This window comes from Solanum verrucosum, unplaced genomic scaffold (assembly GCF_900185275.1).
Source record: "Solanum verrucosum unplaced genomic scaffold, falcon-dt-bn FXZP01000278.1, whole genome shotgun sequence".
Lineage (NCBI taxonomy): Eukaryota > Viridiplantae > Streptophyta > Magnoliopsida > Solanales > Solanaceae > Solanum > Solanum verrucosum.
This window is the reverse complement of record NW_026020332.1, coordinates 5,187,302-5,211,230: the sequence shown is the minus strand read 5'-3', so window position 1 is coordinate 5,211,230 and position 23,929 is coordinate 5,187,302. Positions and strand designations below refer to the sequence as shown.

At 32.8% G+C, this 23,929-nt stretch overlaps 3 protein-coding genes across 3 annotated transcripts in view; 2 read left to right on the top strand and 1 right to left on the bottom strand.

Annotated features, from left to right (window-relative positions):
• The window catches only part of LOC125836709 (MYB-like transcription factor EOBII), a 95,411-nt gene that overhangs the window by 36,587 nt on the left and 34,895 nt on the right, over window positions 1–23,929 (bottom strand). The window lies entirely within an intron of this gene.
• LOC125836491 (cysteine-rich receptor-like protein kinase 46) lies at window positions 6,001–9,825 on the top strand. The gene is made up of 8 exons (XM_049515664.1): window positions 6,001–6,411; window positions 7,276–7,597; window positions 7,855–8,117; window positions 8,238–8,448; window positions 8,565–8,748; window positions 8,976–9,026; window positions 9,111–9,261; window positions 9,391–9,825. The coding sequence occupies exons 1-8, from the start codon at window positions 6,001–6,003 to the stop codon at window positions 9,781–9,783; spliced, it is 1,986 nt and encodes a 661-aa protein (XP_049371621.1). The 3' UTR covers window positions 9,784–9,825.
• LOC125836490 (high affinity nitrate transporter 2.7) lies at window positions 10,923–14,499 on the top strand. The gene is made up of 3 exons (XM_049515663.1): window positions 10,923–10,931; window positions 12,336–13,594; window positions 14,241–14,499. The coding sequence occupies exons 1-3, from the start codon at window positions 10,923–10,925 to the stop codon at window positions 14,482–14,484; spliced, it is 1,512 nt and encodes a 503-aa protein (XP_049371620.1). The 3' UTR covers window positions 14,485–14,499.

Here is a 23,929-nt window from a genome sequence, read left to right as displayed (position 1 = left end):
TGAATTACTTGTTAGGTGTTTGAGTTTCATGTTACACCCTTAGTCTTGTTAGAGTAATCCCATTCGAGGACGAATGTTCCCAAGGGAGAGATATTGTAACGTCCAGCAATTTGAAATAACTATGAAGAAGCTTAAAAATCAAAAATAGTCATTTTTGGAAAGAAATTCAAAAAAAAATCTGGAATTTGTTTTTAAGTGTGGGAAATCAGTGAGTTTTGGCCAACTTTGAGCAGTCATAACTCCTAGCTCAGGATTGAGTTAGGAGTAGTTCCAGTTATGTTTGGAAAGCCCTTGGAATGATCTTTCCAACTCCGCTGAGTTTTCTCAATTCCGAGTTCGTATGAGCGAGTTATGCCCTTTGAATGTTGGGCAGTTGGCAGGAAATCCGTCCGGAAATTTAAGGGCATTTTGGTCTTTTCCCTAGCCATTTCTTTTGGGATTATATTGTTGTGTTAGGCTGATTCTTGGATCATTTTTGGTCCCATTTTAAAGAGTGAAAGCTAGGGCTTGAGAGAAGAAGAAGAGAAGAAGAGGAGGAAGAGAAGATCAAGCAAGGAGTTTCCGTCAAGGATCCTCGTGGATATCGTCGGGGGTGATCCCTACTAGGTATGTGAGTTCTTAGTGTGGGTTGATCATTTCCCCCACACACCAAACTCATTATTATTAAGAAAGATTGGATATGTTGTTGAAGTTGTCGGGTTGTGTTATTGATGTTGTTGATTGTGTTGTTAAAGTTATTGTTGGTTGTGGGACATGATTTGGTTGTGTGTTTGAGTTGAATCTCTTGTATATTGAGGGGTTTTTTGATCCTTAGTGTTTGGGGTTGAATCCATTGAGGTTAGAGAGGTTTAGAGTTGGAGAAAAGAGGGAGAAAAGTCGAGTTTTCTGGGGAAGGGTCTGGCGCGTTGCGCCTGCCAGCGCTCCCCAAAGGGGACTCTGAAGTCTAGCCCTTGGGGCGGCGCGCCTCTCAGAGCGCCAGCAGGTGCCTTCTGAGCTTCGAGGGCTGGCGCTCCGCGCCTTACAGAGCGCCAAGGACGCCATGTTCTCCCTTTCTTTCCACACTTTCTCATGCATGTTCCTAGGTATTGTACCTATGTTTCCTAGATGTTTCCAACACTCTAATGTACATTTAAACCTCCCGAACTCATCTATAAACATGCGATCATATACCTTGAATCCATGATTCAATTCGAGGCGAGTTTGGATCAAAGTCAAGTGAAGTTAGAGTCAAGTTAAGCAAGTTAAGAAGTAAGTTCAAGCAAGTCTTTAGAGTTGTTCAAGAGTCTTTATTGAACGTTTTAACTTCATTCTAAGGCTCAAGTTTCAAGTCGAGTAAAGAGTATAGAGTTTCAAGTTAAGTCAAGAACATAAAGTTGAGTTCATTCCTCAGTTATTAGGGAACTATGTATTCCCAAAGAAGTTTTAAAGAAATGTTTTTACATTTAAACAAGGTTGGAAACTGAGATTTCCAAAGAGCCTTCGGGCTAGTTTTTGAGTAATTATCTCAATTAGTAGGAAATCATATGTTTTAAAAACATAAGAGCCAGTGCATTTTTTGGGAGTAGTATCGAGCACCGAATTGGGGGAGTGTTCAAAGAACCCATAGCCCCCATAGAACCATGTTAGCCACAATGGGTAGAAAAAGGTCATACTTTTTAGATGAGTCCTTTTCCAGATAGACTAGTGGATCCATTAGGCAGTTCAAGTCTTATACCTTTGGCCGGGTGTAAGATGCTCTGGCAGCGTGAGGTCGATCGTTGTATCATCACTATAGCTCTTAAGTGATGGTTGTCGGTTAAAGAAACTCCCACAGCAGTTATTGTATCTTCATACACATAAATTATTGTATTTTTATATACATCCGATCATTGTATTTCTATATACATCTCAGGCTTATTGTATCTTTGTATACACTCAGAGTTTATAGCATGTTTAAAGCAGTCTTTCTTTATAGCGCATTTGTTTTAAATTGCCTTATATTGAAAGAAGTCAGTCAGGTTGAGTTGAGCCAGGTAAGCTATTCAGTTTCTTCCAGATTTCCTTCTATCCTATGTTGCTTAGTTTTTCAGCTCGCATACTCGTACATTCAATGTATTGATGCCAGTTGGCCTGCATCTTATGACGATGCAGATACAGGTACACCGGATCAGCATCCTGCACGTCGTTGATCCAGCTGAGCAGTTCAGAGTCAGTGGTGAGCCTTTTTGCTTTCCGGAGGACTCAATTATTTTGTATTCTTAAGTTTTGTTTTATTAGGATGTTGTAGGGTCTGTCCCAACATCCATCTCAGTACTTTAGAGGCCTCATAGACAGACAGTCAGTTAGTTTGAGTCTCTCTTTTGTGTATATATATGTAAATATTTTATTTTGAGACTCGAATTGCCGTTTTGGCTAGATTTTATCAGTTGGGTTGTTTTTAACCTTTCCTTGCATTGAGTTATGCTGTTAAGTTAAATTTCCGCTGAGTTAAGAAAGTCAGGCCAAGGGTTCGCTTGGGGCCAGCAATGGTCTTCGAGTGCCGATCCCGCCCTGGGTGTAGGCTCGGGGCGTGACAAGATGGATGTTAAAACTGCTTTTCTCCATGATGACTTGGATGAATAAATTTATATGGAGCAGCCGGAAGGCTTTGAAGTCAAGGAAAAAGAGAATTATGTTTGCAAATTGAAGAAGAGCTTGTATGGTCAAAAACAAGCTCCCAGACAATGGTACACGAAGTTTAGTTCTTTTATGAGTCAGCAGGGCTTCAAGAAGACTTCTTCAGACCATTGTGTTTTTGTGCAAAAATTCTCTGATGACTTTATTATCGTTTTGCTTTATGTTGATGACATGCTTGTTGTTGGTCATAATACTTGCAGGATTAAAAAATTTTATTCTTGCCTTTTTTTGTCTTCTCTTGGTTCAAATAGAAGAGAAAGTGTGACTTGGGTTTTCTTCCGCTATTGCTCTGTCATGCACATTTATTTAGTTCTCTCGTCTAGTATAAGCTTTCTTAATTTTTATTTTCGCATAAATTTGTGAAGACTTTATTTCGCCCCAACTCACATAAAAAATTTTAACCATTATTTTTATATTATTATTTAGCTTAAACATTCAAGTTACATTTTATTTTGTGCTTATATATGATTAGGATTAGATGAATGTTAAGTTGATTGGACATTTTAAGAGAAATAGACTTTTAAGTATGGTGGAGAGATCAGTTTCACCATCTCGTTCGGAATCGGATCTACGCCATTTTGGATCTTATTCAAATTAGATTTATGTATTTTGTCTTAAAATTTCTGCTAATTATTTTTTCTTTAATAACTTTAAATTGACTATTAGAAGACAAATAGATTTCAAAAAGATGATATCCAAGCCCAAATCATATTACAAAATGTTTGGAACGGAAAAAAATATTGAAAATCCAATTTATAAATATGCTAAATATAATGTAAAAAGTCAATAAATTGTCTTTTCGTTCACCAAAAAAAAAAAAAGGTGATGTACAAATTTTATAATTTTAGAGAAAAAACTTAAATTCAAATTTAACCAAAAGGAACAAAACAAAAATAAAGAAATCGTATATAGGTTAGTTTAGAAGTTCAAAATTTATACTAGTGAGTTCGCAAAAAAAATAAAATAATACTGAATTGGTTTATAAAAAAAAATCGTTTTGATACAACTTCATATATATATATATATATATATATATATATGCTCCACATCTGCAATCGTGTCTCCCTCCTCGCGTTCGCATAAATTTAAATCCACTCCATTCCATTGTCATTCCTATTTTTTTTATATAGTTGTATGTGGACATAAGTTAATGTTGTGTTGATATGATAGAATGCCCATACCATAATGGATGATAAATGAATGGTTTATGTTGAATTGAAGTGTTAAAATGAGTTGAATATTACTGTCCAACTTTTGTTGTGAAATTTCACTTTATTAAATTTATATTTATTTTCATTTTCTTAAGAATATTTAACTAATATCCAATATTAACAAACTGTAAATAAAATTTGCATGTTTGCTCTTTGCTTCTTCTTATTCAACTACTTCTTCTTAAAAATCTTTTTCTTAATTATTGTACAATAGAATTTTTTCTTTTGAATCTGTATCAAATTGAATTATAATTCGAAGAAATTTTTAATATAAAAAATGAATTATTTATATTAAATAAGTCTTGAATATAATGGCAAATCACCATTATTGCAATAGGAAAGAATTGATCGAATGGTAAGCACATCTCACTTCAGACTCAAAAATTGTGAGTCTGAATCACGAAGCGAGCAAAAATGATAGGGGCTTCTAGAAAGAAGTAAAAAAGAAAATTTGACTTAAAAAATCATCATAATTACAAGATGAATTTGTTACATTTGTTATTTTTTCTGATAAACTGATGATGAGGTTTGACATTGGTGCTGGCAAGCCATACGTTAAAGTTAAAGGCGAAAATTGACTAACAAATTGAAACGGATGGAGTACGGGTTGCTTTTGTGAATGTGACCTCATCATCATGACTAAAAAAGAGAATGAAGATTGTTGCCACATGTACTGTTTCCAGTTAAGTCTACACTTGAATTTATTACTATGTGGAAGAGTTAATTTCTCTTGTACTTTGAAGCCAAATTAAGTACAAATTGGCATGTTCTTTGTGGGATTTTGCTAGCTTTCTATCTATAAAAGAGATACCATGACTTAAAGCAAAACCAATGGATGATAATTAATTTCAAAGAATTCACTTTGTGGACTAGAAACCATGAACTATAAGTACTTTCTAATTAATCCAGCTACATTTTGTTGGTTTATACTGAACTGTCAATGCAATTACTTCATCTTTAGTAAAGTGATTTCAATGCCATGTCTTAATTCTTTCTTCCCAAAGGAATGTATTTGGACAACAAATATTGATTTGAAGGCCTATAAAGAATATCGATGAATCACATCAACCTAAAACATTCTTTATGTTCGAGCCTATATTTTAAAACACGATCATATATTTTGTGTCATATAAACATGTTAAGCATTTTATGTAAATTATACAAGATAGAAATTACTACGCTGTGTGAAAATGTTGTTAGAGAGAGCACACTTTTATTATTTAATGATATTTCTCAACACGTCTCTTACGTTCCCGGTCTGATTCTTTGATGGTGAGAGTCGATCTTAGGACCTCTATCTGCTCTGATACCATGTTAAAGTGTATGACCATCTCATCTAAAGCTTAAGTTGTTAAAGAGAGCACACTATTATTATTTAATGATATAAATTACATAAAGAATTATATTTATATAATTTCTTAGAATCAATGTAGACTAGATTAAAGAAAATATAATAGAAGAAAAAGAAGAAGATCATATAGATTAAATGATATTTACAAGTAAGGAAATAAGTTTTCATTCTATTATCATATAGATTCTACGAAGATGTCTAAGTAATTCTTTTGATTTGGTTTTAGAATAAAAGTCTCAACCCAATTTAGATATGCCTTGTCATAGTTTTTATTTTTAGAGTCAAACTATAAAAACTTTAACTAACATTTTATTATATATCTTTTCATTATATTGATATGCAAAAAATTGAAATTTATAATACTTTTCGTATAGTTTTTGAATATCTAAATTTTTTTGTTTAAAATATCGAATTAATACAATCTAATTTAATTTTAAAAATTAGTCAAATTAACTTTCGAAAAATGCAACATAACAAATAAAAGTGGACAGAGCGAGTAACTAGCAAGAATTGTTTTCTCTTGATTAAGAACATATTTAGACGAGCTTATAACTTATCATTTATAATCTGTTTTATTATTTTGATCTCTGGATCGTTTAACATGATAATAAGTAGTAAAAATGAAAATTAAATATGTTTAATTATACATCAATTCATCACAAACCCAATTCAGAATTTTTTCAAAAAAACATAAATTTTCCCCAAAATATGAAAACACAACAGAAACCCAGAAAATAAGAAAAAAAATGAAAAAAGGAAGATGATCGATCACCTATTATTTCTATGGCCAATGTCATCGTCATCGTTTTGTGTTTAATCTTTTCGATTCTTCCGGCTGCTATTGCGAATCCTCGAACAGAGCTCGTTTATAAATTCTGCGGTGTGGAGCAAGCTGATAATGTTTCAGAATTCAACCAAAATTATGCAAATGCAATTGTAGCTATGGAACCCGAGATAAAATCCAACAAATTCTCAATTTACGGAGAAGGATTAGCTCCGAATCGAATTTTCGTTTTGGCTCAATGTATGGATGATCTATCTAAAGAAGATTGTCAGATTTGTTTTTCTGCCATTAAAACCCAATTGCCTGGTTGTTTTCCCCATATCAGCGGTCGAGTTTTCTTCGATGGGTGTTTCATGAGATTCGAGAATTATAGCTTTTTTTATGAATCCTCTTCTCCCCATGACGTTAAAGTAATTTCTCTTTACCCTTTTTCTTTTTCTTGCTATTTTTTTTTTATTCAAATTTTATATTTGGGGATTTATCTTTAAAAAACAACAAGAATTGTTATATCCTATGTTGCTCGGATTCTTCAAAATTGTTGTAGCACTCATGTCAGATCTTCCGAAATGTACTACTTTTGGAGTGTCACATGCACCATCAATATTTTTAAAGACTCCGAGCAACATAGGCAGATTCTCTCATGTTAAATGTGATTTTCCTATTTGCACGCTATGATTTGAACCGGTTTGGCATCATGTAGCTCCGTACTTGATTAGAAATGTGTTATCATCTCATTTGACTGATAGTTTAAGCCATTAGGACAGGGTATAGGGTATAGTTTTAGTTAGTTAATTATATATTCAACATGATCCCTAACATGATGGCCTAATTCTTTTTTCATGAGCAAAACACGTGGAAATTCTTTTAGAGAATGGGTGACGGTGTGTGTGTCTGTTTGATACAATACATGTTAGAAGTGTGTGACCCCTCATCTAAAAATTAAGCTATTAGGGAAGGTTCACTTTATTTAAGTAATCACTGCCTTCGTTTCAATTTGTTTGGCCTATTTTGACTGTGAGGATAAGAAAATAAAGAAAACTTTTGAATCTTGTCAAATATACCAATATGTTTTTTTAATCTTGTGTCCTTAAATATGTCATGAGTTGGAAACAAAGAGTTGCTGGAAAGGGAAAGAATCATTCTTTTCGAAACGTACTAAAAGGAAAGTAGGCCAAACAAATTAAAACAGAGGAAGTATATGTTTAACAAATTTGACAATGGCTAGCTTGTTTATGGTCCTCATGGTTATCTTTTTTGGTTAAATTTGAATGAAGAGATGCAGTGATGCAGTGAACTTGAAGAATGATCAATTTAGGGATGTCGCTACCAAAGTCGTCAAGGATGTGGTAACCATGGCCCCAGTTCACGGTGGCTATGCAGAAGGACGAAGGAAAACATATGGTTTATCAGTTTATGGCATGGCTATCTGCTGGAATACTTTGGACGAAAAAGCATGTTCTGATTGCCTTTCAAATGCAAGCACAGCTGTTCTTGATTGTTTGCCATCCATTGAGGCACGCTCCCTTAGCGTTGGCTGCTATTTTCGTTACTCAGAATTTGAATCTAGCAATGGTTCGAATTTCTTTAATTCTAAAGGTCAGCTCTACATCTCATGCTTGCTCTTGAGAAATTTTTATGGGACTTTAATCATCTGTATCTTAAGACAATAGGCGTATTTTATCTTGTTTTAGCATCTTAAGTATTATTTTTCCAGGTTACTATATTATACCCGCTTTAAGTAGTTAACTCTAGTTATCTGTTCGTTTTAAGTAAGTTAACCAAATAGTGTAAAATAAGTATACCCTTTTAGTGCACAAAAGGGAAACTCACTTAAGAAGGAATTCATTTTGCAGGAGCTATTTTCATGTACCTTGTATTTATTCTTGTTGCTGTTGGTGTATGCATAATAGCTATTCTGGTTGGATATATTGTGGGCACAACTCTCCATGAAAAACGAGTGAAACACCAGACGAAACATAATGGTGATTCTTCGGATCTTGAGTCATCTGTTATGAAAAGGAGCCTGCATTTCAAATATTCAACACTAGAGAAATCTACAGACAACTTCAGTGAAGAACGCAAGATTGGCCAAGGTGGATTTGGTGAAGTCTTTAAAGTATAAAAGCATACTACTTCGTTTTCTTTTCTTTTCTTTTCGTTTTTCTCACCCCTGTTTTGCTTCTCTGCTTTGACAATGTTAGTTCTGCTAAATAAGTCTAGAATATTTCTGAAGTAGGGGACTTTGCCAGATGGTAGAGAAATTGCTATCAAACGGATGTTTTTAACTACCAAAATTCGGAATGAAGAGATATCCAATGAGATAGACATTATTGGACAAGCCCAACACCAGCATTTAGTTCGTTTTCTTGGCTGTTGTTTCACTGCCGATGACAGCTTTCTTGTATATGAGTATCTAGAAAATAAAAGCCTTGATCTTATCTTATTTGGTACGTATTTTATTCTTAAGATCTTTAATTCTTCTCCTCCTTTCCCGAAAAGTCATTTGTAACTAGAAATACTATCATACTTAGTTGATTTTCTTGACTGTATGCATGGAAGAAAGATCCAAAGAAGAAGAAAGAATTGGATTGGAAGAAAAGGCTCAAAATAGTCGAAGGGACAGCTGAAGGTTTAGAATACCTTCACAATGATTGCCAAGTTCGAATCATTCACAGAGACATCAAACCTAGTAATATCTTACTAGACTCGAAATATCGTCCCAAAATTGCAGATTTTGGTCTTGCCAGGTTAGTGCATTTACTTTAGGTTCATTGCCTTCAAAAAGTCGAGCCTTCTTAGTCGTGTTCAAGATTTATGTCACCAGGAAACATGGAGAACTACAAGTGTCTATTTTTCATTTTTATTAAGACGAGCTTAAATGGAGCAACATGGACAATGATAATTCATATATCTGACTTCGACTTGCTTGGAATTGAGATGTAATTGTTATTTGTTATGTTATTGGTCTTTCCAGAGTTAATATCAGGGAAAAAGGAAGTGCACCTCTTGTCATTGCAGGCACATTGTATGTAATGAAGCACTTAAATTTGGATTAACCTCTTACCACTCTTCATTTTGTCCTAGCCCGTGCTAATCCCTATACCTGCAGCGGATACATGGCTCCGGAGTACCTTGCTCAAGGACAATTAACAGATAAAGTGGATGTTTATAGCTTTGGAGTTCTTATCTTGGAAATAGTAAGCGGACGGGAGTTCAACAAAATTCCAGCCAATGACACTCTAGACACCCTTGTAACCATTGTAATTTCCCCTCAACACTCAGCTTTTTCAAATTTACTTCTAGACGTAGTTACACAATCAGGTCATTTTATATTTCTATTTTTGACAGAATTTGTGTGTTTGATATTATCTTATTAATTTAACGTGCAGGCTTGGAAACATTTCAAGGAGAAAAGGGCATATCGGATAATAGATCCAATTATGGAGATAGAAGATGTGAATGAAGTAGTAAGGGTGGTTCAAATTGCGCTGCTATGTACTCAAGAGTCACCTATTATGCGTCTAGATATGTCAACAATCATTAAACTACTTACACAAGAAAACTTAGAAGTGCCTGTTCCTTCAAAGCCTCCTTTCATTGATGATTCATTTTATGGTTCCGAACAACATGGCTCTATTCATCAGCATCATCCCTCTGCATCATCAGTTGATTCTTGCAGATATTATGACACACACCAAGATAATGGCTCTTTTCATCATTATCGTCATCATCCCTCTGCATCAATTGATTCTTGTTATGACACGGAAAGTGTTTTAGGATGACAATGGTGCTCTCTTTATGGCCTCTGCAAAAACAGAGCTAGCCATTCTATTTCACGAGGAAAATGATGAATTCTACAGAGCTCGGATCAGATAATTTTGGAGATTATTATGAAGCTATCCGCCTGTAAAATGAGTGTATCCATTTTCCCAGCTTCGCGCTATAGTGCAGACTGCAGTGCTTTGATCAAGACCGGTTAAATCCCGGAATACTGCAAAGGCTGCTGGAAAGACCAGATAAGTAGAAAATTAAGTTATGTATATTGACTGTGTTAAGTTTTTTTATATCTTTATAATAGAAATTTTACTTATAATACAAGTGACCTTAATGTTATTTAACCTACAATGATAGAAATTTGAGGTAGATTGATCTTATAGTTCAGTACAAATGTTATTTTAGTTATATGAATTTTGTCACATAGGAAAATTTTCTTCTATTCAAATTGCAAGAACTGACAGAGAGATCATTCAAACCATAACTCCGTAAGGGGAGTCATTTTCAGCAAGCTCGATTGATGGGGACAACTTAATTTGGTGATACTGTCAAATGACAAAACAAAATTGAGTTTATTTTGTTTGGAACTTCTATTAATAGACAATCCGTGTACGCATTGTTAAGGTGATTCAGGTGATACTGAGGAGGGCAGGACCCTTCTCTACTTGTTTTTCTTTACCGTTCAAAGCAAAAATGATTATTTATTTATTTTGATATATAAAAAAAACATACTACATTATATTTGAAACTTCAAAGTGAACTTTGAACCCACTATAGAAGTATTTGGTCAATATGAGGGTCCTAAGAGCCTGTTTGACCAAATACTTCTATAGAGGTAGACGGGGTGTATATAAGTTTAGTTAATCAACTAGAGAGGTATTTTTAAAACTGTTAATAGTTCAGAATGAAACTAATAATTTGCGCCGAATTCAGAATATTTTCCATACTTCTATGAACTAACCATAGCCAAACCCTCTCTAAGAATATCTATATCCATGCTCCGAAGTAAAGATGGTTCTTCTTAACAAGTCGTTGTTTTTCCTACACATTATGTTTCTAAAGTGTATGATTTTTTTTTGTCCCTTTTGCACTCTCCATTAGCGTAAACCAATTCAAAAAGTGATTTCAAAGGCACTACCATTACCAAATGTGTCAAGTTAGTTGCTCTCATTTCCACATCAAGAAATTGTAGCAAAAAATATGGACATTCTTTTTTCCTGTTTTGGCCATTAAGTGACGTCCAAGAAATTATGTCCATATATTCATATCATATCAAGGTATCTTCCTTTTTATGGGTTATGGCCATATCTTAGGTCCAGTAATTCCCTAAAATGTGCATAAATTCCTTCTTAATAATAATAATATATAGGTGTTTGAAATACGGAGTAACCGTTTTCCCCTTTCGTAAGAGAATTTTATTTTGCACTTTTGAGATTCTTCACTCTCAGAAAAGAATACAACAACATAATAGTGTATTCAGCTCGTTTCCGATAGACCTTCAGCTCAGACAAAAAATAGACTAAAAAAAGACGTAATTGAAATACATGAGACAATAGATAGTAACAAAATAACAAATAGTAGAAGAATAGTATGACAACCAAATAATACTACAATCGAACTACACAAAACAACAGATATATATCAATAAAATCGAAGAACCTTAAACTATAAGCATAGCATGAACGCCCTCTTACTAGCATGAACAACATTCACCCATTTACTAGCATGAACGCCCTCTTACCTACTAACTTTTTTACCCTAATTCATCTCCTTCGCACCTTTGTATCTAAGGTCATGACCTCACTACACCGCAACTACACCATGTCATGTCTAATCATCTCTCCACAATATTTCTTCCGTCTACCTCTACCTCTCTTGAATTCATCCCAAGTCAATCTATCACACCTCCACACTGAAAATACGTGCTTCTTCTCATCACAGGCCCAAATTATCTAAACATCACTTTCTACATCTTATCTTCCACCGAAGGCACTCTCAAAACATAACTTCTTAAAAGAGCTTATGTACCTACACTCGTGTTTGTGTATGAGTATTCGACTATTCGTTATCTCATTTTAATGAGACGATTTACATGATTCAAAATTATGCCAAAGCACATAAATATTTTTTCTTCAAGACTATATTATCCCATTTAAATTTATTTGCTCGGACAAAAAAGAAAAGAATAATAATAATCAAAATAGAGATACAAGAGTCACACAAATTCAAATCAGTGACTAGAATAGGTTTTTAGACTAAATAAAACAAGTTGATGGAGTCAAAAGAAGATTACAAGTTTAACTCCTCCATGTAACCTTAAATGCATCTTCTGTCCATTTGCGGAAGTAGTCACAACACACTTGCTACATTGGCTCATGCAGCATAGGCGTGTTAAATTTATTTGAACTCAATACTTTGAATCGCATAAATTTATATTTAAAAATTTGCAAATGTCGAACACAATTTTAATATTCAAATACAAATACGACTATCACTTCAAAAACAAAAGTTTTTTTTTTTTTTTTCAAATTTCACAATTTTCACGATAACGGGTCTCAAGTTTAAAAGGTGGTGCTTGGAAGCTCTGTTTTCTCATCAATCTACTCACGTTAACCTTCACTATAAATATAGTACTTGCTCAAGTTTTCCAAATTCAATTCACTCAATAGCCATGGAAGAAGAGAAATCACAGTCCAAAATCGATCATTCTCGTAATAATTTCTCCATAGCCGTAGATTATGATCACAAAGCCACAGAATTCCGCCCATTTTCATTATCTTCACCTCACATGCGAGCTTTCCATCTCGCATGGCTCTCTCTATTTTCCTGTTTCTTCTCTACTTTCGCAATCCCTCCACTTCTCGAAGTTATTCGTAAGGACCTCAATCTCACCCAAACCGACATCGGCACAGCCGGAATCGCCTCCTTCATCGGTTCCATTTTCTCCCGCCTTGCGATGGGACCTGCCTGTGACGTGTTCGGTCCACGTGTTGCCTCCGCCACCCTGTCACTCCTCACTGCTCCGGTAGTCCTCTCGACTTCTCTAATCTCCTCTGCGAAAAGCTTCATATTAGTTCGATTCCTTATCGGATTTAGCTTGGCTAATTTCGTAGCGAGTCAATTTTGGATGAGCTCTATGTTCTCCGGATGTACTGTTGGGCTTGCTAATGGATTCGCTGCCGGTTGGGCAAATGTAGGCTCTGGCGTGACTCAATTAGTCATGCCGCTCGTATATACTCTGTTCACTACAAGCTTTAACATTCCTTCGTTCATTTCATGGCGTATTGCGTTTATTTTCCCAGCGATATTTCAAGCGGCAACAGCGATTTTGGTACTCGTATACGGCCAGGACTTGCCTGATGGAAACTACAAACGTAAAATTACAAATAATCAAAGTGAAAATTTCTGCAGCGTACTTTTTAATGGGCTGAAGAATTACAGGGGATGGCTATTGGGATTGACGTATGGATTTTGTTTCGGAGTTGAATTGACTACCGATAATATAATAGCAGCGTATTTTTACGATCGGTTTCATGTGAATATTGAAATGGCAGGGGGTATTGCAGCAAGCTTTGGGCTAGCGAATTGTGTGTCGAGGCCTGTGGGCGGGATAATTTCTGATAAAATGGGGAAGAGATTTGGGATGAGAGGGCGGTTATGGAGTTTGTGGGCGGTGCAGATGGTGGCTGGATTGATGTGCGTGCTGCTTGGCCGAGTGAATACAGTTTGGGCGTCTGTTCTGGTTATGGCGTGCTTTTCGTTGTTTGTTCAAGCTGCTTCAGGACTCACATTTGGCATTGTGCCATTCGTATCCAAAAGGTAAATTCATAAATCAACTTTAAACGTTTTAATTTTTTTTGGCGTTTAGTGAAGTAATTGACAGCGATAGAATTTTTTATAATATATTTTAAATCACGAATTTAAAGAAAGAAAATCTTTTAAACTCCATTTTCAATCAAACGTCTCCCATTAATTGGTAGTTGTTAAACTTTGAACAGCTTAAGAATAATGGCAAGTCTCCTTCAAGTGTCAGTTACAGAAGGGGAATTGAAATTCTCTTCCTCTTTGTACTGCAAAAACTAAAGTTTTCGACTAGGACAGAAGTGTTAAAACTATCGAACTTCCGACTCTTATACAATTTTACTAAATGAACTAACTATAATTCATTACAAAATATCTATCATACAACAACGAATTAATAAATAACATATTTTCAATTTCATTTTATAAATTGATAACTTCATTACAAACTTTCAAGTAAACATTCCAGAAATGGTGACAGGAGACTCGATAGCGGCATGTACGTACAGGAAAATAGTAGCAAGCAAAGTCATACTAATTATGATTCAGAATAAGACACGTAGAGTGAAAAAGCAGCTCAATTTCACATTAATTTATTGCCCTAAAATAATCCCAACTCATTTCTATAAGTAATTTGTCCTGTTGTTCTACTTGATGTATGCAGGTCGTTAGGTGTAATATCAGGCATGACAGGAAGCGGTGGGACTTTAGGCGCAGTTATAACACAACTCCTGCTATTTTCAGGTTCCACCAAATTCTCAACTCAAACAAGCATATCAATTATGGGCTTAATGATGATTGTCTTTACTCTGCCTATTACACTAGTCTACTTCCCCAAGTGGGGAGGAATGTTTTATGGTCCTTCAAATATTGATGAAGATGATGAAAACTACCACCTACTACATTAAGACTCATGTTGGATCCAAAAATATAGATTGAGTACTAAAGTATATATGAATAGTAAGTTAAATATAGGAATATGTATATATAGCTATGAGTTTAAAATAGCAATTTGTATGTATTATGTTATTTTTATATTATTAGTTATTGATAATGTCGGTGTGTGGAGTGTTTATAATACAATTTAAGAGAGCGTATAATTTCTGATGCGTTATTTGATCTACACAGCAAATTATTCAGAGCATAAAGCAGGGGCAGAACTAGAAGCCCTGGTATAGGTTTAGTCGAACTCAATAACTTTTGCTCAAATAGTGTCTATGTATTAAGAAGTTTATTAAATATGTATAAATATTAAGTTTAGAACACAGTCATTAACACTTAAAATCATTATTATAAAATTTAGAACCCTTAGAATTAAAATTTGATTTCACCTTTGCATAATCCCTAAATAATCCGACCACAAAATGATGATAAATTCAGCGATTATTTGGTATAACATACAACATTTTTCCAAAGGCAGAAATCATCACAAAAGAAGGAATATTGAAGGCCCAAAAACGTTGTGGACAGTTATGTTGGGCCATCGAGTCTACCGTTACTTCCTGGACCAAGTTTGAGTGCTCATACAAATTGTTTATTTGTTTTAAAATGGGAATTTATTTTTATTTTATTTTTGCATATATCCACTCAAATATAACTTAATTATGTTTCATGGTTATAGTTTGTTAATTACGATACGTAGCTACATGTTAGAGGGAGGAGAGAGGGCAAAGGTGGAGAGAGACAAATTGTATATGTATATATATCTGTCAAATTATATATGCATATCTGTCAAATGATTGTATATATGTAATTGGTATACATATGTATTTGTATATCTGGCGGGAGAGATTGAGAGAGGGAGGAGAGAGGCGAGCGAGAGAGGGCAAAGAGTGGAGAGAGACTAATTGAATATATATACATATGTATAATTTGTATTTGTATATGTATAAGCGACGTAATTACAGTTAAGAGTAAGCTGTGAGCCGTAATTAATTCAAACTATAGCTATTTTAGCTAATTAACTAGTATATATTTTCTTATATGCGTAATTTTCCCTTTTATAATTTAGTTGAATATGAATAGATTATTAATTTAAAACTCAATAATTTAAAAAAATTAAAATTTAGAATCCATAAACTTCAAAGTTTAGTTTCATTTATGATTATGAAACGCAAGTCACTTCTAAGTATACGGTATTTCTAACGTTAGATTGTTTGGAATTTGGGATAACGTTCATCATTATGCAGTTTACACAACATAATCAACATTCTTACTAATTTTACGTGACCTCCTACATACAAGTAGGGAGATCCTGAACTAAGGTATGATTCCATTTTCCTTTGATGACAAAGAAAGTTAAAGTGTATGTAGGAAGTTTTTGAGTTACAATCTTGTCGTCACTCATCATAAATAACTTTGCGTGCTTAGTTCAAGAAAATATAGAGTATATATTTTTTTGAATATGTGTATTGAGTGTACCACGAACCTAAAATAAATAAAAGTGTCTTATTTCAATAGGCTAAAATGATCATTATTACCAAACTCCAAATTTTAGTACCTTTAAATTGGTTTGCCTTGTGGAGTCTAAATTATTGTCCAGAACTACAACCAAACCCAAAATATAAAAAAAGAAAAGAAAAGAAGATTACTCCAAAAAGTGATTGTGATTGGGCAAAAAGAAGGCCTAATACTCCCCTTATCATTGTAGATGACATGCCATCAGGGCGGAGCCACTTAGAGTCGAGGATGTTCATCCGAATTTAATCATTAGTGAAAAATTATATTATTAAAACATAATGACGGAGCTAAAAATTTTACGAAGGGTGTCCAAGTATTACATAAACAATTTTTTTTTATGAATGGATGCACTGAAAAATTTAAAATATTAATACTACCTTTTTTTACGAAAAAATGTTCTAAAATTTTAAATATCAAACTGCATAATATTTAGATTTTTTTTTGTTTAATTTAATATATATGAATTGAATGAACAAGCATAAAATGGGTGGGCGGATTTAGCTTTAAATAAAATCATTTTTACGTTTTAAGCTTTCACTAATCTTTGATGACGACAACAATAACGAGACATCAATAATGGAAGCAGAATCAAACGAGATGTTTATGTCTTCCATGATTCTTAGATCCAGAGGTAGCACCGGTCCATCAATAGCAGCATCCCTTCCTCTCGCACCCGGTCTAGTATCTCTTAGGTCGATATCCAGTAGCTCCAGTAGCAGCAGAGGGAGAAGATCGGTAGTAGAAGGTAACGAACTAGAGACTCAGAGATTTTTGTTCGCTTTTAGCAGTTTTATAGAAATAATTTAGAATTTGTTTATTAACATTAAATTAAATAATTACATTTAAGATTTATTTCAAATTTTAATGAAAAGAAATAAAAGGTCAAATTCATTGAAAATTCAATTGGCTACTAAATGTAAATTTCTAAATAAGAATCGTTTTGATGAATTATATTTGAATTAGTTCAAAAATCACAAATTTAATAACTATTATTTAGAAAGTAATTTAATTAGCTTAGACAATTGAAGGAGCAAGTTAATAAGAGTAGTAATAAAATAGAAGAGTAATGATTATAAAATACAGCTATGAGGATTCAAACTCGAGCCTACAGTGTGAGCATAAGAGGAGAGCCTCACAACACTAGGCAACAACATCTTATTGTATTAAGAATGTCCACAATATTAAATTTAACCATTTCAAATAATATTTACATATATATATGGTATAATTTTTTGGGGAAGGAGACACCCTCGGGACATTATAGCTCTGTCACTGTTAAAATATAGTTAAAATTATATTTATGTATATATAATCGATGTAAAACTCACTATAACTTCTTCGTATGTTGACTCTTCATATGTTTAACCCCATTTAATGAAAAATCTAGTCCGCTATTGCGTGCCATCATATTAGAATTATTTGTTTCCTTATTTGTTTGAGCTAGGTACCTCCTTTTATATATAAACACAAAAACATGAGAACGTGAGCTTATAATTGCATAGGTGGTCGGCGAATATCAAAAGCCAATCTCTTTATATTATATAGTCTATAAATAAAATTTTAACCTAACTTTCAATCGAAAATTCCTTAACGACGAGCTAGAATTAGTAGGTTATTTAAGCCCCACCTATTTTTTTTTTTAAAAAAATTGTTCTAAAAAATAGCAGAAGAAGTACTTATATAAAGATAAAGATCAAAAGGTGCTACTTGAAAGTAAAAACCATCATATACAGAATCTATGGTATATCTTAATTCCTAAAGCTAGCAAATATATCAATATATTATGCAAGAATTAAATTTAAATGCAATGAACATAAAATAATATTATAATAAGTAAATAGAAAATGTAGTTGGGGGTGAGAGGCGTATTATACTATATAAATAAAAAAAAAAATTAAACAACCAATAATCCACTTCCTAATCATTAGCAGCACATTTCATTTCACGTTTTGTGATTACTCAATACTGTAAAAAAAAAATCTGCAGCCCTTTTCTAAGCTAGTGATCTATTAATTTTCCTTAAAATTTAATTAATTACAAAAATACATAAAGATGTGTGATAATTGATGATTGGGCAGAGAGAGGCAAATTCAAAATTTAAAGTCGAATGCTTCAATTCCAGTATATACAAGCAAAGTGAGGCTACAGTATGTGACAATATATTCCGATATAATCAATGTGATGCGACATCATTCTATATATATATATCGACACTTATGTTCATAACGGATAAGTATATAATAGTAATGGGCACAAACAAATATTTGCATATATCAACGTTTACTCGTATTTGAATTTCTAGACTCGCCCCCTAATATGTGATATGTGAAAAATCTTAGCAATGGGCATGGGTGTTAGGTACTTTTGTTTTTCTTCGATAATTCAGTTTTATATATATATATATATATATATATATATATATATATATATATATATATTATCCCCTATCAATTTCATCCCTTGAAATTTCCCTCATGATTTATTTTGATAAAGTTAAAATAAGATATAATATATATATATATATATATATATATATATATATATATATATTATATCTTATTTTAACTTTATCAAAATAAATCATGAGGGAAATTTCAAGGGATGGAATGGAAAGGGCTAACCTTCATCATAAAAAAAGTTGGGCTCAATAATTGATTTCCTTTTAATATTATAAAGTATGGATTCATGTATCTCAAAATTTTGTAATGAAAATGCTTATATATATTACTAATTTATTTACGATGATGAGAGATTTCCACAATCAGAATGGATTCCCACCTCCCAAAAAGAAGAAGCCTTAATTAGTACTCCTCTTACTTTCCTTTTTAGTTTGTTTAAAAAAGAATTATCTTTTTTTATAACATTTTACTTTTAATTTTTCACGTGGCATGTTTAAGACCACGAGATTAAGAGCAATTTTGTACATTTGACATAACTTTAATTTAGGACCACAAGATTCAAAAGTTTTCTTTAATTTCTTAAACTCCATATCAAGTCAAACCAGACCACTCTTTTTGAACGGAGGGAGTACTTCATAATTGCCACTCATTATTTAATCACATCAACAATAATTTAAGTACTCCTACTTTCCATTTTGTATGTCGACTTTGAAAGAGGGAAAATTAGAAAGAAAGAAAAAAAGGTAAGGAGAGGTATTTGATAATTGGAATGTCCTACATTGATGATGAATGAAATTTAGGATTTTTTATAAGATTTAGGTAAAAAAAATAAAAATAGTTAGCTTTTGAAGTGTGTGTTAGATACAAGATTAAATTTAATATGGTATCAAATTTAGGTCCAATGTAGAACCTCAAATGTTTAGATTCGGGCATGAAAAGGGTGATGAATGGAATGTGCGCAATCCTTCTCATTTGTGCTAGTGTTTGGGTGTTTGGGTTGTGAGTTACGTCCAAGACCTAGTTAAGTGACACAATAGAGTGAATATATGTTTATAATTAACCATAGCTTGAGGCGGAAACTATTACTCAATAAACGCGTGAAATGTCGAAAACACACCTAAATTATCACACACTTCAGTATAGCCAGGGGTGGAGACATCTTTGGTCAAGGGCTCATTTGAACCCCTTCGACAGAAAATTATACTTATACATGATTAAAATGATTTTTTGTGTATATACAGTAGATATCAAACCCTCTTCCGCTAGTTTGTGTCTCTACTTCTTCAAGTGTTGAATCCCCTTATTAAAAATTCTGGCTCCACCATCGTGCATAGCAATACTTGGCTCATGAAAACGAAATGCGTGAGGAGACATGTTGAGAATATAATCATATAAATAAAAATATATTATCAATAACAGGTTAAATTTTTAAATGAGTTGATTGTATATATATATTACAACGGTACTAGAAAAAATCAACTTTTTTTTCAGGCAACTACTGATAACATCCTATTTGTCTAGCATGACTGAAAGGGACAGATAATTGAACTATTCATGTAATATTATCCGTCCTTTCATGAAAGATTTTGGATCAGTGAATTGACATTATTGTTCTGATGGACACAAAAAAATTATAAGACTTCAATAATAGAGGCTATCATGTTTTTTCGGTGAGCTCAATTATAGAACCTAATGTTTTTTTTTTATCAACTATAGATTTGAGGAATATCCATGTATATATTTGGTAGGTAGGGGGGAGTTTTTTCTATATGAACCTTTGACAAGAATTTTAATTATTTGGGTGATCGACACTTTTTTTTCCTTTAATTAATGAAAACGTAAACCAATTACCCACTATCAATAATAATAAAGTGTTTATGCAACATCAAGCATGGCATTAGAAAAAAGATTTCTTTTTATATGTAAAGATATATAAGGAGAGTGCTCTTACTTTTATAAAAATTTAGGCAAAAATCAAATGTGTCGATCAAAAAACCATACTTATAGGCTATTGCTAAACAATGAAACTACTAGCAAATCATATACTTAAAAGGCACATGAACTCCAGCATAATTAGAAATGTGTCGTTCTTTTTAAACAGAATAGAAAATATAACATATCGAAAGAGATATTCATCAACCGGAGGTGAAAGAAGTCCAATCATGGCCTTTCGCCTATAAAAAAATTGTGGTGGAGTGAGAATATGTTCACACGCGCGTGCAAATAAATATATGAAGGGAGAGAGTCTAGTGGGGTAAATAAATAGTAAAACAGCAAAAGATTATATTTATGTTCTCGTAAAATACTATTCCTAATTTTCAAAGAAATGAAAGTTGAATTTGGTGAAGCAAACAAATAGAAGGAAACAAAGAGCATAAAAACAAAATAGGACAATATTCACAAACAAATCGTATGACATAATTGACTCTGCAACCCTGCCTGCTTCGGTTTCTAATTTCCTTTTAATTTGATTATTTATTTTTAAATTAGGTATTTTGAAATTATTTACTATATAATAATTGTGGTATATTTTTGTGTCACCCCTCTATGTGAGTAATAATTCTGAGATAAAATAATATATTTATTCTTTTCTTTCAAAGTTTTATTCAGAAAAACAAGATTAAATTAAATTGAAAATAAAAGTTTATCTTTATTTACTTAGTATAAACCAAAGGCATGTTTAATGCTATGCCTTGTAGTTGTATATCTCAATTTTAGTCCAATAAATTAAACATCTCTCTGCATAGATATATCAATTAAATAATTTTGTCATTATTTTGGTTTTCATATTACAATTTTAGGATAACTTGTTGTGCAATCAAATATAATAATTCCTAGAGATTTAAGTTATCTATGTGTCTAGTAAAACCGACTTCTATAACAAGTTATTACTATTTAGGTCAACAATAACAATAATATATTTAGTGTAATTTCACAAATTGATGTATGAAGAGGATAAAGGGTACGTAGATCTTATTTCTATCTCAGAGGTAGAAATATTGTTTCTAATAAATCTTCAACTCAAGAAAAAATAGTCCAATGAAAAAAATAACGGAAGTACAAAAAACAATTGTTAATAACGAAAAATAATAGATAGTAACAAAAGAGAAACTACAACAAAACAATGTGTTAATCGAGGTACAAGGAATCAACATATGATAGCATAAATTGAAGGATAAGAAACTATAGAAGCAATACTACGACTACTAATATAAAAGGATGATAAGACAACACATTGCTACCTACTAACCTTTTATCCTAATATTTGTCTACCACACACCCTCCTATCTAAGGTCATGTCCCCGTTAAGCTAAAACTGTATCATGTCATATCTAATCACCTCTCCAATACTTCTTTGGTCATCCTCTACCTCTCTTGAAATCATCCATAGTCAACATCTCACACCTTCACTGGGGCATCCATGCAACTCCTCTTTACATGTCCAAACCATTTCAATCTTATTTTTTGCATTTTGTCCCTATACCAAATACACTCTCACCTTCTCCTAGATATCTTCATTACCATGTATGTCATCCAACTATATATGACTTGTTATAGAAAGTTATCTACGATTGTAGGTCAACTTAATATGATATCAGAGCTTAGATTTAATGGGTCGCATATGACAAAGGCAGATGGTGGTGTGGGGCTTGATGTACTTTTCTTTACGAGTTTAGAGACACCATATACAGAAAGAAAGAAAAAACTAGTTGCGGGATTTGGTTGTCATAAAATACTCAGATAATGTGGGGGCATGCAATGGATCTCAAAAATTGACTCGTGGATTGTGGTGATGGGCCACAAGAAACTTAGTTTGACGGGGAGATTATTTAATTGTGCGAATAAAGTTACATTGATAGCTAAAAATATTGAGAATGAATCTACAGATAAAGTGTAGGATCTCTTGATAGTGTGATGTGTTTTGGAAAAGAAATGTATGAGTTTGCTCCAAGCAGACAGTGTTAAGAGTATTATTGAACTATTTTAGCCCAACAACTGGTATCAGAGCTCAATTTCAATGAGATGAGTATGACGAGGGCAAATGATAGTGAGACTTGATTTACTTCTCCTTACGAGTTTAGAGACGTACACATACAAAAAGAAACTATTTTTGCATTTTAGTTGTCATAAAATACTCAGATGATGATGTGGCGACACACAATGAATCTCGAAAATTAACAAAATTTCACATTGGTACGAACTTGACCTAAAGCGGACAAGATCACACTGTACTAAGAGTATCTCAGACCGTTTTAATCGAAAAAATTAAATTATCAAAAAAATAATATAATTTTGTATTAACTAAATTAGGCCTTCACATCAACGATACTCACCAATCGCATCCGTGCTTCTTTTGTTTGTTCTTGTTCTTTTGAAAGGGACAGTAATTAAATTTTGAAGTACCAAAAGTGTGGTATTGTATTGTATATATATACCAAAAATTGAATGTGAAGCAAGATCATATGATGACAATATACAATAATCTCTAATTGGAGAATAATGAAGTCGGCAAGGGACTTTACAGTCACCAATATTGTTAATATTAATAATTAATATTGCAACCCCGTCCCTATTTATTATGGTTGGTCTTTTTGCTTTCCATTCACTTATAATATATATATATGCTTATTGCCTTCTCTTATTTTCTCTCTCAACTTTTGTTCTAGGGTTTTCTTCCCTTTCAACTCTTTTGTTGTTTTTAAGTTCTAATGGTGAAATATTCATTAATCCTATAGGAGAATCATCAAGGGACAAAGCTTGAAAATTAGTCACTTTATCAAGAAGATCAAGAGGTATATATATCACTAGTTGTCTCTTTTATGGTTTTTTTTCCCTTCAATGTATACTATATGGTGTAGATCTAATATATGTAACTCTTTTTTAGACGTTTTCCTATGGATGAGTTTAATTGGCATATTTTGAAGGATAGTCAAATGAAATAATAGTAGTTGTGTGACTATTAGATTTTGTACGTATAATTTTGATTTAAAAAAAGGTCTTGTTTTGCGGAACTTTAATTTGCAAGTGGAATATATGTCGAATAAAATCATATAAAAGACTTTAGAAGTAGTAGTAATTAAGTCCACATGTCATGTTTTGCTACTGATGACTTAACTTCCCCTAGACGACAAATTATTTAGAGGCTTAATTTGAGTCTGATTTTAGTTTGATCCAATCTAATTAATTAGAGGATGTTCACCTTCAATACAACAAAAACAACATTTAGCGGCAATAAATATACACATTAACAAGAAGTGATAAAGCTTTTACCGGCATTAGTTAATTGTCATTGGATACATTGTGCTTTAGGGACATTTACAAAGAGTGCTAAATGCCGCTAAATATACATTTTTAGTGACAATTAAACTATCACCGTATTTAATTTAAATTTAGTACTCAAGCAACTGCACGATAAACACTTTAATTAAGGATAGATAACACTTAATTAGGTATTTCTCATCACAGTTTTGAGAAGATCTCTTGTTGAAGGGAA

Excerpts from the sequence above, each read along its gene's own strand:
- LOC125836491 (XM_049515664.1), top strand. The coding sequence starts at position 6,001 with ATGGCCAATGTCATCGTCATCGTTTTGTGTTTAATCTTTTCGATTCTT. Across the intron at positions 7,598-7,854 it reads GAATTTCTTTAATTCTAAAG|GAGCTATTTTCATGTACCTT; the intron begins GTCAGCTCTACA and ends TTCATTTTGCAG. Across the intron at positions 9,262-9,390 it reads TAGACACCCTTGTAACCATT|GCTTGGAAACATTTCAAGGA; the intron begins GTAATTTCCCCT and ends TTTAACGTGCAG.
- LOC125836490 (XM_049515663.1), top strand. Across the intron at positions 13,595-14,240 it reads GTGCCATTCGTATCCAAAAG|GTCGTTAGGTGTAATATCAG; the intron begins GTAAATTCATAA and ends TGATGTATGCAG.